Source organism: Cinclus cinclus, chromosome 12 (genome assembly GCF_963662255.1).
Source record: "Cinclus cinclus chromosome 12, bCinCin1.1, whole genome shotgun sequence".
Lineage (NCBI taxonomy): Eukaryota > Metazoa > Chordata > Aves > Passeriformes > Cinclidae > Cinclus > Cinclus cinclus.
Window position 1 is genome coordinate 9,333,924 of NC_085057.1, and position 26,829 is coordinate 9,360,752.

General features: G+C 46.8%; 1 protein-coding gene across 1 annotated transcript in view; it reads right to left on the reverse strand.

The window, feature by feature from the left end:
• Positions 1–3,327: 3,327 nt before the first annotated feature.
• The window catches only part of PLXNB1 (plexin B1), a 35,657-nt gene continuing 12,155 nt past the window's right edge, over positions 3,328–26,829 (reverse strand). Inside the window, exons 7-36 of the mRNA XM_062500403.1 lie at positions 26,145–26,253; positions 25,939–26,047; positions 24,489–25,352; positions 24,244–24,369; positions 23,023–23,145; positions 21,961–22,054; positions 21,547–21,713; positions 20,371–20,522; positions 18,405–18,510; positions 16,906–17,042; positions 16,119–16,295; positions 15,767–15,935; positions 14,411–14,653; positions 12,990–13,166; positions 12,508–12,656; positions 12,054–12,154; positions 11,061–11,278; positions 10,694–10,872; positions 10,129–10,195; positions 9,455–9,601; positions 8,806–8,983; positions 7,884–7,987; positions 7,139–7,223; positions 6,243–6,409; positions 5,725–5,885; positions 5,336–5,483; positions 4,564–4,628; positions 4,406–4,481; positions 3,975–4,049; positions 3,328–3,432 (exon numbers count right to left, since the gene is read on the reverse strand). Of these exons, the coding sequence (XP_062356387.1) occupies positions 3,328–3,432; positions 3,975–4,049; positions 4,406–4,481; positions 4,564–4,628; positions 5,336–5,483; positions 5,725–5,885; positions 6,243–6,409; positions 7,139–7,223; positions 7,884–7,987; positions 8,806–8,983; positions 9,455–9,601; positions 10,129–10,195; positions 10,694–10,872; positions 11,061–11,278; positions 12,054–12,154; positions 12,508–12,656; positions 12,990–13,166; positions 14,411–14,653; positions 15,767–15,935; positions 16,119–16,295; positions 16,906–17,042; positions 18,405–18,510; positions 20,371–20,522; positions 21,547–21,713; positions 21,961–22,054; positions 23,023–23,145; positions 24,244–24,369; positions 24,489–25,352; positions 25,939–26,047; positions 26,145–26,253 (4,778 nt within the window). The remainder of the gene's footprint in view (positions 3,433–3,974; positions 4,050–4,405; positions 4,482–4,563; positions 4,629–5,335; positions 5,484–5,724; positions 5,886–6,242; positions 6,410–7,138; positions 7,224–7,883; positions 7,988–8,805; positions 8,984–9,454; positions 9,602–10,128; positions 10,196–10,693; positions 10,873–11,060; positions 11,279–12,053; positions 12,155–12,507; positions 12,657–12,989; positions 13,167–14,410; positions 14,654–15,766; positions 15,936–16,118; positions 16,296–16,905; positions 17,043–18,404; positions 18,511–20,370; positions 20,523–21,546; positions 21,714–21,960; positions 22,055–23,022; positions 23,146–24,243; positions 24,370–24,488; positions 25,353–25,938; positions 26,048–26,144; positions 26,254–26,829) is intronic.

Genomic DNA, 26,829 nt, shown 5'->3' on the forward strand with positions numbered 1-26,829 from the left:
GCATTCCACCAAGGCAGCAGCATCCAAGAATAACCCTCTATTTTCATTAAAAAAAAAAAATCAGCCATAATTTCTGCAAAAATAAAAAAGGTACAGGCTAAATTTGCCACCAGACAGATGAAAGCAAGAGCTCTCACATCTACGTCACGTGGGCACCAGCTGTGCTTCATCATGCCAAAGGGAGAGACATTCAAATACGCCAAGGGAGATTTATCTTAATACTGATCAGTTCTCAGCCTTTTGCCCAGACCACAGCAGAAGCAAGACCCTCCCTCTGACCACAGCACTAAATGAAGCTGGTGCCTGCCACTCCTGGGAGTCCCACTGGAGCAGTGACATCCCTGTGTCCCACAGCAGTGGTGGCAGGGCTCTCTCTGCTGGTGCCCACAGAACTTGCTACCTGTGACCAAACAGGAACATCCAGACACGATTCTCTGTCCTTGACAAGGAATTGGTTGTGGAATCGGGCAGAGACTGGAAAAAACTTGGAAGGATTGAGAGAAATAAATAAATAAGTTTTCCCTGGCAATAGGGAATTTCACAATAAAACCTGTTTTGTGCAAATTTAAATGCAACAGAACCCTGCCACAGAAACTGATTTTGCCACAGGAGAGGGGCACGGACGGAGATTAAGAGGGGCCATGCCTAAACACCCAAGTTGATCCCTATGAGGGCCTTCAGTGAGCGTCCACAGGGAGGGGGATGCTGATATCTAGAACACCAAGGACAGATGGATGGGAGGAGATGGGCACTACCAGCTTTCCACCCTCACTGATCTGCACCCGGCAGTGTATCCTGTCCAGCCATGCAAGGACAAGATGAAGATGTTAAATAAATCAATCACCTATGTTTAGCTCTATTTTAAAGTCTTGATTATTGCTCTAATAAAAGTAGACTTTCACAGATAAACTTGGAGAAAGCAGATGATTTCCAACATCCAGGAACAGTACTGAGAAGCAGGGAGAATGTGGATACCAGTGGGAGGTGGAATGAGAATTAAGCCTCAAGCCACCCTGTTCTGGGAAAGTGCAGAGATAATTCTGCAAAAATAGGGGCAGACACTGACAGTCTGCAGAGCCAGAAACCCAGCAGAGATTCTGTGGCTTCTGTCAGACACTCAGCAAGTTGGAGAGGCCACAAACCAGGCCTTGTTTCCTAAGGCAGAAAGTCTATCCACATACACACAAGGGGACAATGCTACTCCACCACTATACCTGCACCTGCCTCAAATCAAGCAATCTCCTCCTGCAGTCCCTAAAAGAATGGACTTTACTAACATGCATTGTATTGGCTTTTTCCCATCCAGCAGTCCTCTCCTCCACTCAGCTTTTTGGGGCAACCAGTTTAATCAGATTTAGCCAAGACAAAGGTTTCAGAGTTGCTAAGTCCCATTAAGTTTTGTGGAAATGAGTGTTTGGGAAGGAGTGAGACCTTAACTGGTACTCACCAGGGGAAAGAGTCAGACTCTGCAACCCCCAGATTTCTGCCAGCCAGCCTGCTGCTCCATACAGCACAACAGGAGCAGAAGGTTGCAGAGGGACGCTCATACTCTGGGCACCCCATGTACCTGGGAATACTGTTACACTGCTCAGAGAAGGTCACAGCAGAGCCAGCTTTGTAGCAAGAGAGGCCAGCATTAGCCTGATGGAGAAACAATTTTGCAACTGCACAGCATTCACACAAAACCACAGGGCTGATGGAGTAGACCTGGAATTAGTGCTATATGCAATGTAAAGAGAGGTAGGGATGTGATCCTTTTCTGTTCTAGCTCTGCTACCTCCTGGCCCACACAATCACCACCACAGAGGAGTCAGACTTGTCTACCTGTCCCAGGCACACAGGACATCAGTGTGGAATTAGCAGGTGGGGGAGAGAACAAGTAAAGCCCCCTTATACATTAGCTCCTAGAAGGGCAGAGGACTGTTCACAAAGTGGAGGAACTAAGGAGGGAGAAGTGAGGAGCTGCCAGCTAACTGCTTGTGCCTGGTCCAGGCCTCTCCTCGCTGCACAAATCATTCCTTTTTGCAGGACACTCAACCCTTCTTGGGAACATCGTGGTTGTGCTTGACAGCTTCTTTGAGTTCACAGCTCACCAAATAACCCTTCCATGTGCCACAACAGGAGAGTCTGAGCAGTGGAGCTGAGAGTTAGGTGTAAGGCAAGCCTATGAGAAGAGCACAAAGAGCCTGGGACTGAGCCATGGGGAAAGGCGAGCTGCTGGTACAACAGAGACACCTACAAGTTATCCCTGCAGACAAAGCAGTGGAGAAAACTGCTCCAGTGCTGACAGACGTTTGTCAGTAGAAGTGCACAGAGATACTTCTCCAAGAAAAGCTTTGTCTCAAAGCCACGAAGTTAAACATTCTCCTTTAGCATTTAAATACATTAACTTTCTGAGGGTATTTACAAGTCCAGTTCAGAGCAGCAGAACAGCTGGACACTGGAGGAAGGGGGAGTGGCACAAGGCATTTGTTGTGCTTTTCCAAAGAGCAGGGCAACCTCTGGCCACAAGGAACCAGGAAGACAGATCCGAGCTGAGTCAGTGGAGACCAAAGGGAGCCAGGTAGCTACACTCACACACTGAATTTGTCCTGAGAGAAAGGGTGAGGGGGTGCTCTTCATTTACAGTGGGCCCCATGGCAAGCACCCATGCTGGTGAGCACATTCCAGCCAAGTAGGTGCCATGCACGTCTTGTCAGAGACCAAAGCACTGGGGAGCAAGAGACCTTCACCGTTGGACACTCTCCTTTCTACATCCAACATCTGGGACCAGGAGGGACATTGCTGCAAGGAGTCTCTCAGGAGTGCTTGCTAGCTGGGAACAGAGGTTAGCACAGTGCTCAACCCAAAAAAAAAAAATAAACCAAAAAACAACCTTCCTGATCCCCAAGGAAGTGAGTGGTTGCAGCGGGGAGTGTTCCAGCACTGGGAAGGGTATCTGTGCAAGGCTGAGGACTCCACAGACACTGTGCTCAGTGTTGTCACCTGGCTCTTCAAAAACATGGTTGAGGAACTTGGCACATTCACATAACATCTGTAGGAAGGACCTGAGTGGCCCCTCAGCAGTCTGCCAGGGAAAAACCCAAAGTTTGTCCTTTTTTTCTTTTTTTTTGTTTCATTTTACTTTTAAAAAGAAAAAAAAACTGTAAAAAAATATTCTCTGAGATGCAAGGACGCTTGTACTTTGTACTGCCTTGGCCATCCCCTTGCTCATGTCACCCGCAGGTTCCTTGGAGTCTGCTTCCAATGGCAGCAGGACACCCTGTTTATCAACTAGGAGGAGCACTGTCCCCATTCAGCCAGGGGAGAGCAGTCTGTCTGTGCCTGTCACAAATCTGTGACTTTATTCTCCACAGCTGCTGCAATCTGTTGCAGTCTATATCCAAGCTGCATCTTCTGTGCCGTTGGGTCTTCTTCCAAGGCAGTAATGATCTGCAACAAGACAGAGCTCACAGGCAGCCTTTCTCCAGCACGTGACACCCAACCAAGCTGAACACCCAACTCCAGAACTCCAGGCATTATGGAGAACCTCAAGCTGAAATTCAGCATGCTCTGGTCTAGAGAGGGTATGGAGCAATTAATCTCAAATCAACCACAGAAGAAGTATTCTAGATTCATGGCAGTAACTTACAGACTTCACAGGGAGAAAAGAATGCTAAACTTCTCACATGAAAATTAAGTCTTTAGTAAATTAATCTGAACTGACTTTCTTTTTTTAAGTAGAGTATTTGGATATTGGAGTAAAAATGAAGAAGTGCACATGAATTCCCAAGAGCCTCCAAGTCAGAAGTTCTTTTCGCTTTTGCTCTTCGATAAGAATAAAGCACACTCGTGACATGAGTTATGCATGCCAATGAAACAATACACAATACTGGAATAGTCTGGCTGTTCTCAATTGTTAATTTTTGTAGTTTTTTTGTTTGGGTGGCAGAAGAAGAAAGGTATATTCATACCTCCTGGAAACACACACTCACCTGGTCATAGTACTTATTGATGTATTTGTACAATTCATGTAGAGCCACCAGGGAATTGAGGTCGCCTGAGTAATTCTGTTTGTAAGAGAAGAAATTAGACAAAAGTATGAGACACTTAACAATTGTCCTGCCAAATTCTGTGCCCTCACAACTCAAAGAGAAAGCAACAGGAAAGAGAATTCACCAACAGTTCCTTGCAAAGGAAAAAAATCACGCTTATTTATGGCCCTGAATCCTTGACTATCCCCTCTTCTCTCCAGTGCTCCCTGGGCAGAACCTCACACTCCCTGTGGTGCAGGGCAGCCACTAGGCACAGTCAGTGTGCCTGAACAGAACTTATACTCAGCTGGAATATCTCATCTTTGCATTAATAACTCTCTCTTGGATACATAGGTGAGGGGCCAGGTGACTTCTGAAATTCTTTTATTTACCCGTGATAGCTCAGCCAGGGCAGAGTTCATCTCCTGGTCACTAGCAGAGATGGTCTGACGGATGTCTGCGTAGTACCTAGACAGGGGCACACAGGCAATTAGTGCATAGTCCCTCCTCCTCACTGCTGAAATGACAACTCCTCACATCCAGCACTTACCTTTCCACCATCTGCTTGTAGCGAGGAATGTCCCGGGCATAAAGCAGCTTATTGATTGGAGAGTCCTTGAACATCCAAAACCAGAATTGGTTATGAAAAGTTCCTTTACCGTGCTGTGGACTAACCTCAGCACGTAACACCATTACTTCTATTTTCTGCCATTTGTTTGGGATCAGGAATTTTTTGTCCTTTGCATGGAGAGGCACTTCAAATAGCAGGCTCTCCCAGTAATGCAGTCTGAGGTACCCTGAGATGTATTGATGAAGGACCCTTGGGATCCCTAGTCCAGCCTTCACCTTGGAGCAGGGTGATCACCAGTATGATACCACACTGGCTATGGCTTTGCACAGCTGATGCCTGATGTGCTCCAGAGATCCACCCATGCCATCTCTGATGACCTGTGCAGGACTGTTCCACCCTCAGCACAGGATGAATAGTGATGGTGGAAAGTCTTTCTAATGGCCAACCTGAATGTCCCAAGTTGCATTCTGTGACTCCCACTGTCTGCCACAGCCAACTAGAGTTTACCTCTGCCCCCCAAACAGCTGCAAGCTGTAAATAAAGAGTAGTCCTCAATAATTTAATGTTTCTAAACAAAATCTGATCGTCCCTCCTCTCTTTCCAGGAGTCTCCGTACTCTCCAGCTGCACATGGAAGCCACGGGGAGCCTGGCCTGCTGTCCCCATGGTGCTATGCAAACGTTATTGCCTCCCCAGGGCAGCACTGCTCAACTCTCTGTGCCAACCATGCTCTCTTCTCCCTCTGTACTCACCCGCCCTAACTTATGGTCAGCTATTGTACAAGAGTCCATGAAGGTCTGTGCAATGACCAGCAGCACAGCATCCACATTATCTGATGTCTGCACATCAAAAACAAACTGGGGGTTCTTGATTATGTTGATCCAGAACCGCAGGGGGAGGCTGTAGAGAAGACAGAAGTGCAAAAGGGCATCAGCAAAGGTAGCAGCTACATTGCCGAAAGAAATTTTACATGTTACTGCACCTCCCTGCTTTGCCCTCCCAGCAAAACCAGCTCTTCACCCTATGGTCTGTCGCCCTGCACTTGAATTTTGCTCTTCCTCAGTAGGCAGAGGTGGGTGTCACTTTGCAAGCTCTAAGCAAGTCAGCAGTGCCTCCTCCAGGACCCTCAGGAACACCCTACCTGTTTGTCTTCCAGATATGGATGGTCTCAGGGTCTGCGATCCCATAGTGTATGGCCTGCTCATCTAACAGGTCAAAGAAATATTTGACTGCCAGAGGAACAGGGCGGTTGGTACTGAGGATCACCTGGAACAAGTCGTCCACAAACTTCTGCAGAGTGCCCTGTGGAAAATCAAGTAGGACAGGGTCAGCACAGGCAGAGGAGAGTAGAGAGCCTAGGCCTCACAGATGAGAGGTCAGCCTCTTCTTCTCAGTGACGGCTCCTCACTCATCCAGCAAAGGTACTCCTTCCCCACTGAAGGGAGCAGTAACAAAGGAGAAAGGAGGTCCCAGTGGTTTGTGGAAGAGAGGCCAGGGAGAACCTCGTGAACAAAGCAAAAAATGTGGAGGCAACTCAAAGGTACTCAAAGCCACTGTAGGTAAAGGGTATTGCTTCATCTTCACACACACCCCTGCAGTCTGCTGGGGGATATGAAGGAAGGCAAGATCCCAAGCACAACACAATCATCTTCTTCTCACCTTCATTGAGAGCAGACGTGTCAGATAGATCTCTGGGATTGCCTTGGCCCGCTCCCGATCTCTTAAGCTCCCACGCCGATGCTTGGGAAGTTCTGGCTCCTCTGTTGGTTTTACCAGGTGCCAAAGTTTGATCCCACCTTCATCTGCATCCTCCAGCATTGGTGTTTCTAAACCAAGCAATTGTTTACAGATGAGTGTTGGCTCTCTCACGGTAGACCTTGCCAGGTGAGCCCCAGGAAAGCAAGATTTCCCAGTATAACAGAAAAACAAATGGGAAAGAATCTCTGGAGGCCTCTATCCATTCTTCTCCAGAGTACAATCATTGCCAACAGTACAGCAGGTTGTCTTTGTTCACCCAAAACCTTCAAGGTCTTGGAAACTTCCCCACATGGAGATTCCCCACCACCCCAGTCTGTTTCTGTTTCAGGGCTGAACCACCCTTTCGCTGAAGAAGTTTTGTTCCATATCCAATTTGAATCTCTTAAGCTGCAGCCTGTGGCTATTATCCCTTATGCCACAGGAATATCCATGGAGTTGTTCACTCTACCAGGCAGTAAGGAAACTGCCTGGCATCCCATCATTCCCCTCAGGCTGTGCTCAGCACCTGAAGGTATTAAGATTTCTGCAAGCTGCAGAGTGTGGTCAGCCCCACAGAGTCAGACAACTGTGCTTGTTCTGCATTTTCACACCCAGCCCAGCCCTCCTCTGCTCTCACACTTTTGCTTTTCTCTGACCTCACCTGACCAAGCTTTCACATTTCCTGACAATCCTATGACGGTCCAAGGCATGTGTCAGCCTTCTATATCAGCATAAAGCTGGGGCTACAGCAATAGACTTGTTCCACTAACTGGCAAGTGCTCTAAAATAATTTTATGAGAACAAGACATCAAACTCACTTTCTCCTGGGATGTAATCCTGATTTTCCCTGTGGATGTGCTTGGTCAGGCGTGGGACAAGTGCTACTGTTGCTCCATCAGGAACCTGCACACAAGCAAAACAACAACATTCCAAGTAAATGGCATGTTTCTCATCAGCACAATAGGCAAGCGTTTGCAGAGCAAAACAGGCTCTGCACCATCACTAGAAATAGAGACAGAAACAGGGATCTTGAGGCACCATCACTGTCTTTCCTGAGGATGAGAAAATCTTGTCTGTGCCAATTAAAAAACAAATGCTCAAAGTACAATGAAGACAGTACTCAGGGACTGAGGTCATTCACATCTAGAACATGTTGCAGCAAGGCACTGACATATTGGTGCAAAGTAAAACATACTGGTGCAAGGTAATTTAAAAGATCCCTCTTTCCACTGTTAGAAGGTACTTGGCAGCTCAATGTGTCATCAGCTCCTAACTCATCTGGCCTGGAACAGGAACAGATCCAGCACATCACTTTCACTGCAGTATGAACTTGTGCCTATCCTTCCAAGCCCTACACATGTCCACATCTCAGGTATGGGATAAGGACAAGGTTGTGTGTGCTGAATTCAGGCCGCAGCCACTGCACCGACTTAATTTGAATATCATCCGCAATAAAGGTCCAACCTTTTGACAGAGGTCCACCAGAAGCCAGAGCCACAAACAGAGCATAACCGCGTAGAAGAACAAGAGGAGAGATAAAGCAATGGCAGACCGAGTTCTGACCTTGTAATGCTGAAGAGTGTTCAGGCGTTTCCAAGTTCCTTGAACAACAGATGTCACATCCTCATCAGACAGTATCAGATGACCTGCCAGCCCTGATCTCCACTCTATGGCCATTGAAAAACAGAAGATGAAAGGATTAGCTGCTAATTCGAGGAACTATGTGCGTCAACCTGGCTGACCTCGTTAAACACCCTCTGGTCCTCATCCACTTTTACCCGTACTATTTCAAAGACAACATAACCTGAGCAAGTGCAGGACAGAGCCCTCTGAGTACAGGGACAGGTGGCCTCATGGCCTCCCAGGTTCCACCTGTCATGTTGCTACAAATTCTGTCAGATTGTGATTCTTCAAGAAGGTGGCTCAAACCACAAATACACACCCATAGTTCTTATCAGCTACTATTTCCTCGGTCCCTTCTCATCCCTAAATGACACCATTATTCATCAACAGAATTAAGAAGATGGAAAACTGAGTGTTTTCTCTCCCAATGTAAGTTCTACCATTCATGGCCTACCGTGGGCAAAATCCTCCGTGACATATATTAAGAGGCTTCTATTGATTTCACTGCCAGAAAGTGCCAGTTTATGCCCACAGCATCTTTACACTGCACCTAAATCCCCCTCCCTTTCTACACATTTTCCACACTTTTTTTTCCCATATCCCCTTGCCCAAGCCATTGCTGTGGTGCGAGTCTGGCAAAGAACACCATGAAGTGAAAGAGGCTGAACACAACTGTTTTCCCAACCCTGCCTCCTTTTCTGTTACAGCCTCTTCCCTGTTGTGTCCAGCTAGAGTGGTCAGTGATTCTGCACACTCAGCAGAGAATGACAAATACCACATGTGCCAGGGTGCTGTGCACAGACAGCAAACCACCATTTCTTCGCTTTCTCATTGAGTTTTGTCACCAAAGAGCTCTGCTCACCAAGGTCCAGGGTGTCTGGGTCTGGCCGGTGACAGTATGGCATCCCTTTATATATCTGATCTAGGATCTTCTCCTTCACCTGCGTTATGGTGTCACAGTCCAGCACTTTTGCAGAAATCCCTTGAGAGTCTTCTGCCCCTCCTGCACCAACTCCTGCTTGTGTCAAAGCATTTAAGGTCTGGGGAAGAAAAGGTCACAGCTACTCAGCTGATAAGATTACATCTGACACATTTACACCTTTGATAGTTGGCATTCAGGCAAGTTAAGAGCTAGTCCTTTCACTGGGAGATTCAGAAAAGAAAACATCATAGATGTTAAACACCTCAGTCTTGTGTTCTTAGCCTTGTGTCAAGAGCTGGAAGCCAGTTCAAGAGCATTGGGGAGGAGCTTCGATGTGCCATCAGCAGTGTCACCTCCTTATTTCTAGACAGAGCACAGCAGTACACCAGATAACTGTGGTAAAGGCTCCTATTAGCCTGGGGCAAAAGTGCCTGATTTAGCAGAGGTCTTCATCATCTACACACTTGCACTGCTGGAACAAACCTGGCTCCCAGGAACCAGTGGCAGGATGCTGCACGTGTGCCTTGGTTATGGGAGCAAAGACATTCAGCCCTGTTGTACCATAGCGGACAGAAGATTTGGGGCTTACCAGAGTGCGGTACTCCAGATCCTCTCTCAGAAGGCGGTTGTCATTCAGGGTGTATTTGGCTTTCCCTGTCACCCAGTCAACTGGCCCTTTGTCCACCTGGTGTTTGATTCCTCGAAACAGCATGTAAAGGGGCTCCCCAACAGAATCCTGGCATGGTAAGGAACGAGAGAAATTCAGTTTGTTCAACCCAGCAGAGCCCCAGGCTTGGAAAAAATGGATATCGAGCAGGACTGAGGATACACCAGCTGAGCCACAGTAGACAAAGACAGAGCCATGCCCAGGCAAAGTGCACTGTCCAGCTACCAAAGAGATGCACATGACCAAGGCATTGCTCTGCCTCTGTGTCACTAATCTGAGAGAACTCTTTCTGCCTCCCCCAGCCCTCCAGAAAAGGAATTAGACCAGCATCTGTCCTCCCATGCAAAGACCAGCCTGTGGCCTGTGTATTTCAAGATAAAGGAGCTACACTGAGGCCTCTGTGACCTGGTGACACATCCTGGTATGGATGCTGATTTAAGAATCCCTGCTCCCAGTGAGCAGCCCAGCCCTTATTCCTCACCCTGAAATACAGGGTGACACTGGCACTATTCCAGCTATGACTGAGGCACAAAGCAAAACTATGCCTGTCTCCCCTCTTTCGGCCCCTCTACATCACAACAGGACAAAGTGCTCACCCTCACAAATGCATACAGGCAGATGGACATCCAGTTGGTTAACAGCTTCTCTACCACTGTTTCTGTCCTGAAAGAGAGCATCAGGTTGGTCACAGGAACGTGGTGCAGAACTGGGGGAAATTTAGAGGTAAAGATCACGCCCTTTGGGAGAAGAGCACACTAAGTTGTAACACAGAATGGAGAGAAAAAAAATGCCTTTCGAGACCAGCACGGTTAACGGTTTTTGACATTACTTACTGGAAGCACTTATCAGCCTGAAGGAGGCACCAAATTACAGAATTGAAGATACAAGAAGCAGGGAACAGTGAAAAGCCTCTGACAGATCTCACACAAGGGAAATGTACTCAGATCAGAAGGATGGACCAGACAGGAGGCTATTTGGGATCTAAACATGGGAGATATCTCAGTTTAGCTTGCAAACATGGCATGACTGTGAACCTAGGGACCTCTAAACAGCAAAGTGGGATTGGAAGACTTGGTGGAGCCTTTCAGAGTTTTGCCAGCCAGGCAGAAAGGTTCTGTGCCCTCAGGTAGCTGCCAGTGAGATCATGGCTGGCTCACTCACCTCCGCAGCATCAGCTTGGGGTTCTTGGCCACATACTGCTCCACAAGGTCATTCAGGAGAGTTTTGAGGATGTCAGTGAAGTACTCCAGCTTCCCATGCAGCGACACCGTCAGCAGCGACGCCACATAGGCCCGGTCTCTCGGAGAGAAAGTGCGCTGGATCTCCAGAGTGTGGATGAACTGGTGGGGAGAGAGATAAGCCAGTGTGTGAACGTACTGAAAATGAAGCAGTCACAGCTGCTGGCTCTTGGAAGAAATGGTTCAGGGAACTATTAAGGAATGAACCTTAGCAGACACTGCCCATCTCCTGCTGCCAGTGCCATGGCTCTGGCCCCACAGCAGGCTGCCAGCAGACAGAGGGACATTACCTTGGTGAGGAAGAGCTTGCTGTTGAGGAGGTTGGAGAGCTGGACCAAACCCTGCTCCACTGTTTGCCGTCGGCACTCAGGGATGTCAAGGTCCCTTTGCAGTGGTGACTCACGGTGGCCCGGAAAGAAAATGCGTTCTGCGTAGGACTTGTAGTCCAGGAAGGGGATCCCTGTGCCCACAAGGTCACTTGTGAGGTCCATCATTTCAGTCATCAGGTCTGAGGGAAAAGAAAAGGCCCATGAAAATTACACAACTGACATGATCTCAACAGACAGTGCTGAGCATGAGGTAAGTAAGTGGAGGAACCAGGGACAGCAGCATAGGACTGAGCAAGAGGAAGGATGTTTCCAGTCAGGAAGAGGCATATAGGGGTCTCATTGCTAGAACATTTAAAACTAGACTAGGCAGCAGGAGAAATAGCATGAGTAAAGTTCCAGTCAGGAGGTGTTTTCCAATTTTATAAAGAGGAAACCACTATTCAACACACATCTGTGGTTACATGCATTACGTACAGCAAAGATAGATTATTAAAGACCTGCTCCTCACTCCTTCACACATTTATTGGGAACTATGGTCTCAGTCACTGCAGAGTTTCGGAGCCCCAGTTCTCCTACAGCTGTAAAGAGCTGAAGTACAAGGTTTGTAAGCTCACAGCATGGGCTGCAATTCAGCTTGCCCTACACAAGTAGGCTATATGGGCTAGTAGTTGTCCTTAAGATCCCTCCAAGTGTTCTGTCTCGACTTCAGCTCTTCATCTGAGTCTGGAGGATGAAGTGGTGAATGAGAGAGATCTGTGTAGATCACTGTGGTCTAAATTAAAGAATTAAAAAACCAAGAATTTGGCTCTATGTTTCTATGCACTGGCACAGGATAAATTACTGTCTGCTCTGAGCTATGCAGACAAGTACACAGGAATGGGAAAAGAGGTAGGGTTGAGGGTGGTTCCCCAAATTTCTGTGAAGCTGCAAGAACCCAGGAGCTCAGTGACTGACCTGTGAATTCCTTTTTACATCTGTCTCGAACACTCGTTTCCAGATTTTCCAGCTGGATTTGAACTTTCTTGTAATCCCTCAGAGCCTGTTTGCTCTTCCTCCTGCAATAAGAAGCAAAACTGTTCCTGATGGCACTAGCCCAGAGACTGTCCTTGCCAACTGCTGTGCTGCTGCCAAAGACTTCAGGGCAGTTGGGGCTGAGGCGATTTCTACAGAGCATTATCTTTGCAGGATACCACACAGTGTTCCATAAACTAGATGCGTGAATGAACCACGGTATAGACTGCGACTAGCAGTGCAACATGCCTCCAGCATCCAACACCACCAGGGGCTCAAATTTGACACAAAATAAAAAAAATTGTAACCTTGTTTAGGCCCAAGATGTACACTTGGTCAACCCACTGAAAAACATTGTGAGGAACTCAAAGGTCTTATCCATGCCAGAACTTCTTACCTGTATATGAAGACAATAACCAGAACAATCAGTGCCACAAAGGATGCACCAACACCCAAACCAATCTGTGCCTCCAGCGGGAAGGTGAGCTGACTTTCTGTGTCATACTGCACTCGGCCCAGGAGGAAGTTCAGGTTTCCCATCTGAACCTGTAAGAAGAAAGCATTTGCCATGATGATACCATTCCTCTGTGCAGGAATGAAATACAAAGTCACAGGGCTTCTCCAGAATGAAGAAAGAGGGCACACAGCTGCCCAGAAGAGCTGTCCCACAGCACAGTGAACCCAGCTATACTGTTTACTTTCAGGCAACTTTAGCCTTGAAGAACAGAATTTGAGAATAAGATCAGTTCCCTGCCAGCCCTGTTACCTCCCCTGTCCCTCAGCAGGGCTTCTACCTTTCCTAACTTCACATCCCACTCCGACTTCTTGCACACACTTCAAGAAAAGGCAGGATTTCTGGCGGTGCTGCCGATTCCCTACCGTGAACTCAGGGAGCAGGTCCGTGCCCTCCCGCTTGGTGCGGTGCCGTGGAGCCGGCTGCTCCGACGGGGGCTCGCAGTAGAGGTGATTCCTCGTTAGTGTTTTCACCACACAGACTCCTTCCCCAATCATAGCCATAACTTCATCCTTGGAAATAGCCAGATCTAGATTTTCCCCCTGAAATAGATTTGGACAGCACATGAGATCAGGGAAAAAAAAAAAATCTATGTATTGCCATGGCTTCAGAGAAGATGGAGGAGACCAATACCATGAGATGAAAACAGCATTTTTTTCTTCTTTGTTTAGGCTCACATGTAAATAGGCTGCAGGAGTTAACTTTGTAAGCTAATCATTAATTTCTATATGATTTAGAGTTAACTTTAGGACCTGTAACACGCTGCATAAGTACAGTTATAAATAGCCTGTCCTCTTAAGGCTCTTCAGCCAAAACACAGCTAAGCTCAGCTCTTCACTCTGTATATTTAAAAAGGCAGTCTCATGTCAGTTAATCTGCACTCTCAGGTGAGTCAATCAATGCCTTTCAAATGTATAATGTATCTGTGCTATTTCTCTTATTTGCTTTAATTTTTGGGGATTAAGACTTTCTTTTTTTAATAAAACCATGCTGACAGATGTTAATTACATTTTCATGCTTTAATGCTTTCTAAGCCCAGAGCTCTGTCAGGGTATCCCAACAGGCTGGCAAATCAACCTTCTTGTCTTTTAAACTTCTCTTCCAGTCTTCTCAAACTGTCCTACACCCCCAAGATGCATTAAACTCCAATGGCAGTGGTCCAGACATTTCTAGGCCCTTACATCCTCATGGCTTTTACCCATATGCAAAAAGAGAGCATGTGCAAAATTTGTACCTACAGCTACAGCCATTACTTTCTTTGAGTACTGGACTGAAAAGTACCTTTCCATACAAAAGAAATAGCTCAGAATTTTTTTCTTGCATGTACAGTAAAAATAGAGTCACTGTGCTCTTCTGTATCATCTTTAATGAGTGATTTTCCTGCCTTCACTTAGTAACAGGTCTTCCCCACTGGCAGGATTCTTTTACTCCTAAGTTACTTCTAGAGGAAACTGAAGTAGTTATGAGAGAGTCAGCAGCTGAGAACAGGATGTAGGGATAATGTAGTACTAATATCTCATATACAAACAGTTTATTAGGATTAAAAACCCCAAAAAACAAACCACAGAAGTTTCCACAAGCCTCGTGAAGCCCCTAACCATGATTTATGGACTCAGGAGGCTTTTTAAACTTTTTTTCCTCCTCTATGTACTGTTTTTCGCAGACCAAAGCAGATGTGCTGTGACAGGTTGTAACCAGTCAAATGCTTTAAAAACCTTGGATGCTGCATGACACCAACATAAAACTTCATAAAAGGAACATGAATTGCAGCTGGTTTTTGTCTTACCTCTACAGAGATGACACTTCCTGGCTTGTGACGATATGGTTTGGCAGGGTCCTCAGCATTCAATGGTTTTAGGATGGGGTTGACTTCATAAGAGAAAGGCATGGGATGCAGGGAGTTGAAGTCAAAGCTCAGATTATCCAGAATAAACTCCAGTTTGATACGGACACTTCTCAACAGCAGGTTAATGGCTGGAGTTTTGCACAGGATCAGGTAGGAAGAGTTAACAAGACATGGTTCTTCAAACTAAGTGGAAAAGCAAAAAAAAGTGTCAGTAATGGAACACCAATGCTTCTCCTGCAGCTTGGCAATCCTTTCCACCCCAAACAAACTGGGGCCAGTCTGCATTCTTCTAATCTGGAGAAATGCCAGAAGAACCCTGATTAACTAACTGTAAAAGGGGAAAAATCCAAGATCTGAGGAATTCCCCATGTTCCTCTAAAGGAAAGCTTTCACAGCACTGGTTTTGTTGGAAGGTCTCAGCAGTGAGAATCAGCTCTGACATTCCCCTGGCAGCAAATTCTGGAGAGAGACCAGCTTTGTATTTGCTGGCTCTGAGAGAATAGGAGCAAATACCTTCAATGCAAGGCTGTTTTCTCAGTCTGAATGCTTCTGTGAAAGTGTTCCCATGCCTGGTTGGATATGTTTTATATATTGGGTGAAAGTATAAGAGGGGTTTTTTTTCTGCCCTACAGCCACAAATCTTTCCTAAGAACATTGACAAAACCAGCTGTTATTGATGCATGTGCATCAAGAGAACATTTATCTACAAGAAGTTCTTCATAATTTGCACTAATAATGCAAATCCTTCCTTGTACTTGGGCTGCCAAACCACCCTCTACCTCTGCAAATTCTTCTGCATGCTCTGTGACCTTGGTGACCACATCAATACTTCTGTAATGACCCATCTCAGCAGATTGACAGCAGGAGAGCATAAAATGATTGTGGTGCTGGTAATTTCACCGCCTGGTTTTGTATCTCAGAGTGAAAGAGATTCCAGGAACTATAGGGACAGACTGAAATATGCAAAAGGAAGAATCTGAAGCACAGACACTGAGCCACACAAGCTCCCTGATGTAGATTCCTTTATCTCCACACTGCTGCCTTGCTATTTCTATCCCACTGCACAATCCTGCACACCTCTAGGCAGAGGCAGATCCAGACCATGGAAATGTTTGTGGAAGTGCTTAACCTCTCAGTCTGGCAGAGAATGTTTCCATGGGCCAAGACTGATGGTACAATCCAAGCAGGTAAAAGTAAGTGGTGGGATGAAAAAAGCCCCAGGGGCAGAAAGTCCACCTCTTCAGAGGTGGAACATCAACCTTTGTGCACCCACATCCCCCCTGAGTGCTGTGCTACCTGCTGGATGCTGCACAGAGAATCCTCAGGACACTCAGAGTCTGGGATGATCCTTCGCCATCGCCCCACTCCTCGGCGCCGGCGTTCAGATGGAGAAACTGTAACTCGGATCTTTGGTTTCTGTACAACATCCAAGTTGTATCCATGAACTCTGAGCACTCTCCCTCCACTGAAAGACAAAAAGTAGCTGATCTGACTCACCTGTTATTCATTAGCTCGATTTTGTCCATGCTCCCATCCTTCTGTTTATGCTCATTCTTACAAGCCTGGTTTTACCCCAAAGTGCCACCCAGATGCCACTGGTGCTGCAGCCCCAGCACAATGCCCAGGGGAATGGACGCTTTCTTTCTACCTGAGGAAGCTTTTAGGTGGCTCTGCAAAAGTGATGTTGGGATCCAGAGTATATTTAAAGAGGGATCCTTCTAATCTCCGCTCTTGCTCCCCGTATTTGATGGTGACTGGGAGTTCTGTGGAGACATTGCTGGGACTTGTCTGGCATGCCAGCTGATCCTCTGTCATCTCAGAGAGGCTTGGAGAGACAACAAGAACAAGGGATTAACACAGCCACTGCAGAAACAGATTTTACAGTACCGTGCCTTTCTCTTTGCAGAGAGTCTGCAGACCTCTTCTGCTATTTTCCTAAATCTCATGCTGAAAGCTCTTGTGCCTTATCTGTGTAAGTAATAATTGCTGGCAGCTGTCAGGAGCAGCACATGGACAAAAAGCAGGTACAGTCACTATCCAGGCTGAAGGGACTGGACACATGCTACCAAGGCATGTGCACCTTCTCACCAGCAGTGAGGCGAGGCAGGTGTACATGTCCCAGGGTGAAAGAGAACAAGCAGCTCTTGGGATCAGGCTGCAGGAGCCAACTGCAGCTCCCCACCAGCAAAAGCAGAGTGTCAGCATGGGTTACAGTCCTGTCAAGGGACAAGCAGAACAGAGGTGTGCAGCCCTGCTCACATCCAGGTAAGGTGGGCCAGAAGTTAAGATGGTTGAGGCTGCTGCCATGACCCTCACAGGGAAGATCCCCTGGAACACAGAGGAAAGCAGAGCTCCAGGCAGCATCACACCCTAGAAGGCTCAGGGAAGGACTCAGGGCAGTGCACAGCTAGCACATTGGCAAGTTCTGATCTTACATTTGACAAGGGAGGTCTCCAAGCAGGACACTGATCTCATTGGGATGCCCAGTCAGCAGCTTTGAGCCTAGAAGAGTAAGGCAGGTTCCTCCTGCTTTGGGACCCTGAGTTGGAACAATGGATTTCAGTTCTGGATTCTAGAAGAGGGAGGGGAAAAAAAAGAAAAAAAAAAAGGGGGGAAGTGAGTGACAAGGACCTCAAAAGACAAAACAAGGAAAGAAAACAGCAGAATGTGTTCAGTGTCCTCCAATGCTCTGAAAATAGAAGCCACAAATCCAAACCACAGGGAGGCCTCAGCTATACTCCCACAGCTACTCTACTGAGCAGAGGAGGGATCAATCACACCAGCAAGAACCATGAGTCAAGGACCTTTCCACAGACTGCCAAAGGCATATGGATGCTGTAAAACAGCAGAGCTGTGAGCCTCACACACAAACCCGAGGATTAACAGTTCAAAGGGTTTGTTCAGATCAGTAACTGGATTAGTAACTCAGGTTAGGAAAAACAAGGTAGCAAATAAATTGCCTGTTTGCCTAGCAGATGAGGAGATTAACAACAGGGAGCCCTATGAATTTTTGTTGAGAACTGTGCTGTAACAGAAAAAAAAAACTTTACCACTGAAGAGCTGCAGCAAAATTTAGAGAAACCAAGCAGAATGACACAAGTAAGTCACTGCTGACAAACAAAAAGCAAGATCCATGAAATAAGAAGGAGGATGGAGACTACAGGAGAAAAAGCAAACATGTATACCATTGCTAGTCTCTAAATAGCATCCTGGTGATAACCAAGAGAAGAGCAACAGAGCATAATCTAGTACGTAAGATCAAAGCCAAAAATGGAAGAGTTTAAGACTTGCCAGAGTCTCTTTCCCCTGCCCATGGGAGAGGAGGACATGCAACTAGATACATAACTTGCAAATTGCACAGAAAGGAAGGAAAGGGAGCAGCTGCATTTAAAAGTTACTTAAGTATTATTTCATAGTTGCTGGGTTTAAGACATCAAAAAAGTTATCAGAAACATGTTTAAAAATGATAGGAAACATTTCTCCACACAATGCACAAGAATTTTGGACTTACTGCCACCAGGTGTTGAAGGTCAGAAGATAAAAGCATGTTCAAACAGCAATTTGCATATTAACAGAAGAAAAGTCAGAAGTCTTAGTAAGATGTTAAGCCATCAATAAAAAAAATTAAACTGGAAACAGAGGAAAAATACAGTGTATCTTTAAGTATTTAAGAGATACCATTGTCAAAAAAAGAAATAAAATCACCAGAATACAGGATCTTTAGTATTATCCAGTACAGCTGTTCTTATAATCTAAAGGGGAGTGAGGGAGGAACAAACCAAACCAAGAAAAACCCCAGCACACCACACAACACAATCAGCAGAAAAATCAGATAAAAATACCAGCAGGAAGTGCCTGGTAGAGTCCTGTAAATTCATGCACTAAACAGTCATTTAGCAGAGATACTGGGAAAACAAGGGAGTTATTATGTTACCTGATAGGTGAAAACATGATCAGAAACTCCACGACCTCCTCCAGGCACTTCCACCACAATATGCCCAAACCTCTCTGTCCAGCTCCCGCCGGTGACGCACACGATGCTGCAGGACAATCCCAGAACAAAGTCACACCAGGGGATATCAGGGCTGCATCCACTGCAGCATGTCCTAAAAACATCTAGCAACCACAGTTCCCTTCTTCCAGCCTTATCTGATGCTCAGAATATACAACCAAACATCAAGAAACACCTCTAGAAAAGCTAGGTTAGGTGCAGTAGAAAAAAGCAGGGACCACTTCCTAACAGGCCCATCTTATCTAAGATAATTCCTTCTGGGACAGACAGGATGAATCCCACTGTATCACAGATGCACACAGTCCAAGAATTCTTCTATTTTCCAGAGTTGATCAAAATCAGTAGCATCTGGAGGGAGCTCAGGCCAGCAGTTGTCAATCCACATATCAGTGCTGTGTCTGATGCAGAAGGCTCAAGACCCGGGTTTAGCTGTCACTGGTCTTCAGCCAGTGGCTTCTGCAAGCAGCCAGATCCCCTGATCTGCACCAGCCATTCTTTCCAGTCCTTTTTCCGGACATAATTTGCTATGGGAGATGCTGACAAGATGAGAAGTCAAACTGCACTCAGAGCAGCAAGGAGTCCCATGTTACAGCACTGATTTGCTAACAGAAAAGCTAATCTGCAGGAGACTTCCCAGCCCTCCTGCATTGCAGGAGATTAATTTTGTCTGGGCCTTGCTCAGGAGCAGGTTCCAGGCTCACAGCTATAACCCCTCAGCTAAAGAAGCTGAGGAATTTGAACTTAGGCAGTACAGTCCAAGACAAGACCCTGTGATGCCAGGTGATTTACAGATACAGAACACAGACAGTGCTAACCCACAAAGATTATGCTCTAATTCTAGGATGAGAACAGAAAGCAGATGCATCCAGACAAACAAATTGCACAGACAGGACAACACTGCTCAACACAGCAGGCCATTCCCAGCAGGATCTTACCTGGCTTCTAGAGGGAAGGGTGCTACAACTACTGCTACTATGGAACGGAAAAACATGTTTGTGATAGCTCTGGTAAGAGGTTACTCACAATTAGTCTCCTCTTCTCCTGCTGGCTGTTTGGCTCCTCTCCCTCCCTTATTCAAAGCTCCCACCTACCTGCTCTGCCAAAGGCCAACTACACAAATATCACAAATATCCTTTTCTCCTTGCTTCCTAGTTATCCCCCACTAATACCTCTTAACACCTAACTACTGATTTATTGTTTTGCTCAGCTGTACCTGGTCAGACACACCAGCTGCAAAATTCTCTATCACTGACATGAGACAGATTCAGGATCATTTCTGCTTCTCATCCTTCTCCTTGCCATTACTTTTACAAGCACTGTGTGACCTGTTAGGCACTCCTGGCCACCAGAAGAGTGGCACTGGGCCCACCAGGACTTCCTCATCTGTTCCTGGCAAAGAGAATCTTTTATTTGAGTTTGTTCCTGGGGGGAAGTCCCACTAGCAAGTGAAGACTGACAGTCTAGGGATGTGCCTTCAACCACGCGTTCCCATCCTCACCCTGTGTTAACGTGGTCAGGCAATTTCCCTATCAGTGACACTTGCACAAGCCATGTCCTTTGCTTTATTGAAATCTCCTGTGGCTGACTGAAACACCCATGAAACTGCAGGATTCTGAGCCCACAACTCCCTGACCTGACTGTGGGCTCTGTATAGGCAACGTGGTTGGAATATGGCATCACTGTTTGGCTGTTGCCTTGTACACAACCTTATCTCTCTAGGGTCACTGCCTGAGCAACTACTCACACAGTGACCTTACTCAGGGCACCCCCTGGGAATGGGCAGGGCTCAACACCTACTACAGCAAAGGCAAAGACATCTCAGGCTGGGTCAGCAGCCAAAGGAAAAGCCAGTGCCTGCCTCTGGGAGGAGGTTTCACAGATACTCTACCTGCTAGAGATCTCATACTCTTGAGCATCTACGGCACAGGGAATTCCTGCAACAGTGACAGTTTCTGCAATGTCTTGATGTTTCTGCCCGAGGTTTGAGCCAGTGATGGTGATTCTAGTGCCACCTTCCACTGGTCCAGACAGGGGGTACACCTGCAAAGACATCCACGCATGTGTAAATGTCACAGTATCTCAGACCTCCGCAGTCTGGTGACTGATCTACAGCACAGGTTCCTTCAGCTGCCCTGGGGCAAACTCTGCCTGCTCAGGTCACTGCTGTTGACTCCTTTTACTGGCTTGGACTAGTCCCAGGTTGCAGTCTCATCAGAAGAAAGGCCATAAAGAACACCACAGTTGGAGCCTTCTTTCCCGTACCTCACTGTTGCCAGCAGTCCCCACCCAGAGGTGATAATCCACTTAGAAAGCAAAGACTGCCCTGCTATGCCTTCCCATCAACATGCTGACCACTCCACAGGGCATTTCTGCTGAAGAGTGGGAATGCACCAGCCAATACATGTTACTAGTATTGAAGCAGCAAGCACCATTCCCCCCCTCAGCATCAGGACAACAATGAATTACATGCTGCACAAATGTCAAAGCTCTGTCCCTGCAGCATCCAAGGTAAACTAAGACAAAATGCAGCACATGGATGTTGTGTGCCACTGAAGGGAGGACAAGCTGACAGGAAAAGGGACACATGGCTAAAGACACTTGTCATGTGGCAGTTAGCAAGCAACACTTAAGATAAATAGACAAATAATTAATTCCAGTAACCTGTCATGCTTTTCTCATTGTTGCTGTGCTATTGTAATTAGATTTTAACCCTCCTTTGCCCCAGGCTTAGCTAGGCCAACCTTTTTCAGGGTCTGGCTCATGACAGTTGGAGGATCCATCCTGTGGACCATTTCCCAGCTCCTGAATGATTCTGGTGTACCAGTTTCAACTGAGATACAAATGAATCATGCCCCACTGCTCACCAGCAGCAAACTGAAAGCCCAGCAACAACAGTCTAGAATCCTCACAACACTGAGGGACCCCAACTGAACTTCCTCTTCAGAAGGTCAATAAATTAATAAGCTGCACTGTTTGCACTCTGAGTTCACAGCCCTTTGATTTCCACTGCAGAACAGAGCCCTCTTTGCCCTGTGTGCAGTACACCAGTGAGCAAATTACTCACAGAGTGAATGAGAGGTGCTGGACACAGGTCCTCAATTTCTTCCTTGCAAGAGCCCCTGAAGATACAGCTGGGGTTGTCACCTCCACACCACACACAGTTGTACTTTGAGTCAGCTGTTTGGCAGCGGCTACAATCAGTGTGTCCCACAGAGCAATTGTAAAAAGTCACTGCAAAGGAGAAAAATTCAGAAATACCTGCAAACATTCCCCATAGGGCACAGCATAACCCAGCAACCTGGTGTCTTTTATGGAACCCACTCCTCCTCCTGCCCCCATGACAAGTGACAGAAGTGAAGCTCTGTTTTCCTTAGTTGTCTTGTGATAGGTCTACCACAGGTACAAAAAGCCTCATTTGAGGATTTCTCAATTCCCTTCCTCATCTCCTGTGTTTTTACTGGGAAGGTTGCACTCCTACCATGAAGATCTGCAGCACTGTCCACTCGAAGGTGTCGTCGCCTCTGTACAAACACCACAGCATTGAATTCGAGTTGAGGTGCTGTGTAACTGTACTGCAAAGACAAAGATCATCAAGAGGACTTAACAGAGGCAAAAACAAAGCAGCTGAATAGGCAAGAAGCACCAGCATCCACACTGAATAGTGCATGGCACATACAGCCTACATGGAGCTTCCATGCATGCAGACAAGGCAGTGTTGTGGGGGGGGCAGTGGCAGCACAGGCTTGTCCTCACTGGTTCACAGCCACAATTCTGCTCTAGAAAGAGTAGCAGGTTTTGGTTTGCTAAGATGAATACTGAAAAACAAGTCCATGCTCACAACAATACTTTTCTAACTTCCTAACTGCATTCCTAAGTGCCCAATTCCTACCTACAAGCCAACTGCTCAGAAAGCTGCTCAAGCTGGCATTTATGTGATTTCAGTAGAGCTGATGATGTAGGATCACACCTGGTCTGCAGGGCTCATGTGCACATGAGCCTGTGTTGCTCTTCTCCCTTAAATATATGAGTTTGTGAACTAAAAATAACACCTCTGCTTGCAAATCTGCCTTAAATAAAATTCACACAGCATCCAGAAATGTACATGTCTGCTTTAATTTTCCCTGATAATTTTACAATCCACAGTCTTGCTTCTATCACCAAGGACAAAATCAGTACTAACAGCATTTTTCTTCTCACAAAAGAACAATCATCACAGGAGTCATGATGCAGAGAATGACAAACTACAGTGCCCCAAGCTAAAGCAGGAGTGGCACTGTGCTGGCCAGTTCAGAGACAGCACCATCCCCTGCTGCAGCCAGTATAGGAACATGTAATGTGGCTCAGACTGCACAATATTCCTGAGGCTGAAGGTACCAGTACTGGCAGGCAGCAGCATCACAGCTGAGGGCCCCAGAGCGCTAAATATCCTACAAATACTTTTTCAAAATACACTCTTCTCCAGAGCTTGCCTTCCATCCTACTCTTTTGCTGAGCAAAACCAGTGTGAATTGTGAAATGGCACAGTCATCCCAGCACTCACCTGGTTCATCTGGCAGGTGATATAACAGAGGGACCTGTTTGTTTCTTCTCCTTCTACATAAGCTTCCATCACCACTGTCCTCCCCTCCAAATTCAAGACACACTCATAGTCCCACTGCTGGTCCTGCAGGAGGAGACACATGGCACCATTTCTCAGTGACAGAGCCTCAGGCTGCATAAGTGTCCTCCTGCCTCTCCAGTTCAGCACCCTTCCCCAAGCCACCAAGCCAGCAGTGTGCTCCTCTCAGTCCCCTTGTTATGCCACGTCTGTGCTGTACTTGAGGGCTGTCTGTGCTGTCACTGCCTCCATGTATGAAAGGCAAACCAACACAAAACACCTAGAAGGGAGCGTGTGTGTCACCATGTGGAGAACTTAGCACAGAGGGAGAAAATAAAAAAAGAAAACAAAAAACAAGCAAACAGTGGGACTGAAGTTATGCCAGTACATCCCTGTGAAACACTAGCTTGGAGATGAAGAACAGTGTACAGGGATTAGGGCAGAGCATGTCAAAAACAGTAAGTGTGTATTTTTCTTCCCTGTCTCTTTCCTATAAACCTTCCACTGAATTGCTTAGATACTTCTTATAAAAAACCTAGATATGCATCTCTCTGGAACCAGCTCTGCTCCTCTGAGCAGTGCAGTATATCAGGTTTAAAGTATAAAGTGACAATTAGACTGTGGGCTGCATGTTCTGAGTTGTTTTTTTGTCTAAGGTTACTAAATTATCTTCTGTCTTGAGAAGCAAAGAGAATTTTTATCAGAGGCACACCCAAGAAACAGCTGTCAAGGGTGGTTTTCCCCACTGCAGAAGTTTCAGGTATGGCAGGAATAGCCACATTAACATGAGCACACCAGAAAGGAGAGGAAATAGATGACTTGTCTTTAGCTTATGGAGACACAAACACAGATTCAGCAGAAAGTTATTCCAAGAACTACTATCTGCAGTGCAGCACATGTGCAATTTAATCCAAATACATGCAGATCTTCTCCAGCAGGATGGTGCACACCTGTACTCTGCCCTTCTCTGGGTGACCTTCTACACACCAATACATCCAGCAATGGAATTCTTTCTGCACAGAAATAGGTTATTCCTCCAGGAGAAACCTAGGCAGAATCACACCTGTATCTTACACATACTTTTAGCAGTCCAGTAGCCAGGTTGCCCAAACAGTGCCCTGTATTAATGCAACTTCTTGGTGGTGATGGCATTGAGCTGACTACCTGATAGAGGTGGAAGTTCTTTCCCAGCAGGGTTATCTTCCTTGCCACATTAACTGGAAACAGCGAAGTTCCCTGGATTCCCTGCACACAGGGACATGCATTTGGGCCCCAGCTAGGCTCTTCACTCTGAAAAAACAACACAGGACACAACCCCTCCAGTGTGCTGAAATACTAGACTGGCAATCTGTAAGAAAACTTCAGAGTTACAGCCTTAGACCATGAATTACAAAAGGCCAGTAACTTACCTCCTCCCAAAACTCAGGGGCATCATACTGATAATCGAGGTCAGGGTGAAGGATCCTGGGAAAGTCAGGAACATCCCTCTCTGAAGAATCGCCATCACCCGACAGAAGAGTAGAAGCAGAGAAAAGAGATGTGTCATTCTCAGCCTGCAGCAAATCCATCCAGTCCTCTGTGTCCTGGAGCTCTGTGCCTTCCTCCAGCAGCCACTGTGAGGGAGCTGATGTTGGGAGCTCTGAAACAGAGAGCTCAGTTCCTGGCAATCCAGGAGCATCATCAGAGACCACAGGGCTCCCTGGCACCTGGCTGGGGGTCTGGGGAGATGAGATGGCAGATGTCAGTGCCTCTGTGGTAGGAAAAGGACTTGGAGACCACTTGAAACTTATGACATGAGGGGAAGGTGTTATGGCTGCCACTGCAGAGGTGTGCAGAGGGCTACCCCCAAGGGTGGTGGATGGGTCTGTGTGCTGGGCCTCCTGGGCTGTGGCTGGCCCTTCAGTAGGCAAGGCTATGTGATCCATGTTTTTAGATGGGCTGAAGAGGACAGAGGCAGCAGCAGAAGTTGTCTCTGGCACAGTGACAGCAGGTTTGTCTGCTGGTGGTGGCAGCGGGGATTCTGTGGCAGCCTGGAAGGAGGTGGCTTCTGTGGAGAGGGCCAGGTGGGTGTAGCTGGGGGTCTGTGCCAGCTCCGTCGTTGTCTCCGAGGCTGTGGAGGGCGTGGCGTGGATGGGCTCCGTGTGGGGCACAGTGCTCGGGCCCACATGCACAGGGGTGGTGACGGGTTTTGTGGCCATGGTGGGGGCTGCGGTAGAGGACTTGGTGAGGGGAGCAGCTGAAGAGGGGTATACACTCGAAGTTGGGATCTGGGCCTAGAAAGAAACAACACAGTGGGATGAGAAGAGGGAAAGAAATGAAATAGAATAAAATCCAAGCAAAAAAACTCTCCATATGACTTCTCAGACAAGAGGCTGTTTCACCCTCTGGATTTAAATAAGAGCTACATCTTATACCATCTTTTGCAACGGGGAATGTTCACACTGCAGATCCAGCAACACTCCCTCTTCCCACAGATGGCACTGACCTCCTCTCAGAGGGAGGTCTACTAATCTTCGTCCTCCACAAAAATACAAGGCCACCTGCGGGAGCCACAAACTGGGCACCTGCTCCATCTCCCTGGCACAGCCTCCCTGCAAGCTTTCTCTTGTCCTTCCACTTGGACAGCTCTGGCTGCATAGCCCCAGTACAAGGGTGACCTGCTTCATCTGAAGGCACTTTCCCAGAAAGCTGTAGTATCAGGGAAGCAGAGCCTTGTGTCACTCCAAGGGGAGCTCCTCTTTGCTCCAACAGTTCACCTCCTTGCTTAATATGACTGACAGCTGCTATTTTACCTGAGAAGAGATCTGACTCACTGAGGCTGTGAGAGCGCATGGGACTAGGACTGAGCAGGAGACGCACCCTTTCATTGTAGATAATGGATCCTTCCTCACAGGTGGCTTTGTGGGTGCAGAGGTGCTGCTGGATGCACCAGTTACATCTCCAGAGACTGCTCACACACTTCTGGCACCTGAAGAATGATAGAAAAGCAGCTGCTAAGACAGGACAACCCAGAAAGGGACAGCCACCCTCCCTAAAACTACAGAAGAGAAAAAGCAGGTGCTCACGGTGCCGATTTCCACAGCAGGGCCACTGCAGCACAGTCATAGAAAGAGAAGTCCACAGAAGCAATGAAGATGTCATGGAAACGCACTACAAGCTTTATGGTGACATGATCTGAAAATGAAAATAAAAATTTCTTAGAAATGGAGCCCCTACAAGTTTGCCATACTGTTAGGAGACACAGTGTGGTTTAGGATAGACACTGTCAAACACTGAGATAGATTCCCTTCCATGCTTTTAGCATCTCAATCACTGGATTACCCTATGGACACTAAAAACAGGTCGGACAAGTTCATCAGGAGTAGATTGTGACAGCTCTTGCCAACCCATGGGAAAGAAGCCTACTCTGAAGATCTGTCCATCTTTATCTCTAATTGCAATGCCATCTCTGCATTACAGGAAGAAGCAACACTGAGGTTCAAAGCTGATTGTCTTCTTTTGTCATCCAAAGGAAAATGAAACCCTTACAGCTGATGTGCCCTTCACAGGCTGCCTTCACCTTGAGAGCTTTATTTTATGACCAGACTAAGAAGTGAGTCAGGGAAGAGGTTTATAAGATTTGTAATCTCACTTGCAACAACTGAAGGCTAATCTGCTTTAAAATCCAGGTCTCACATCAACTACAAGCCTCAGGATAGCCCTGTTCTGTTTGGGAAGAGACTGTCACTGTTTTCTGTAGACCAAATAGCT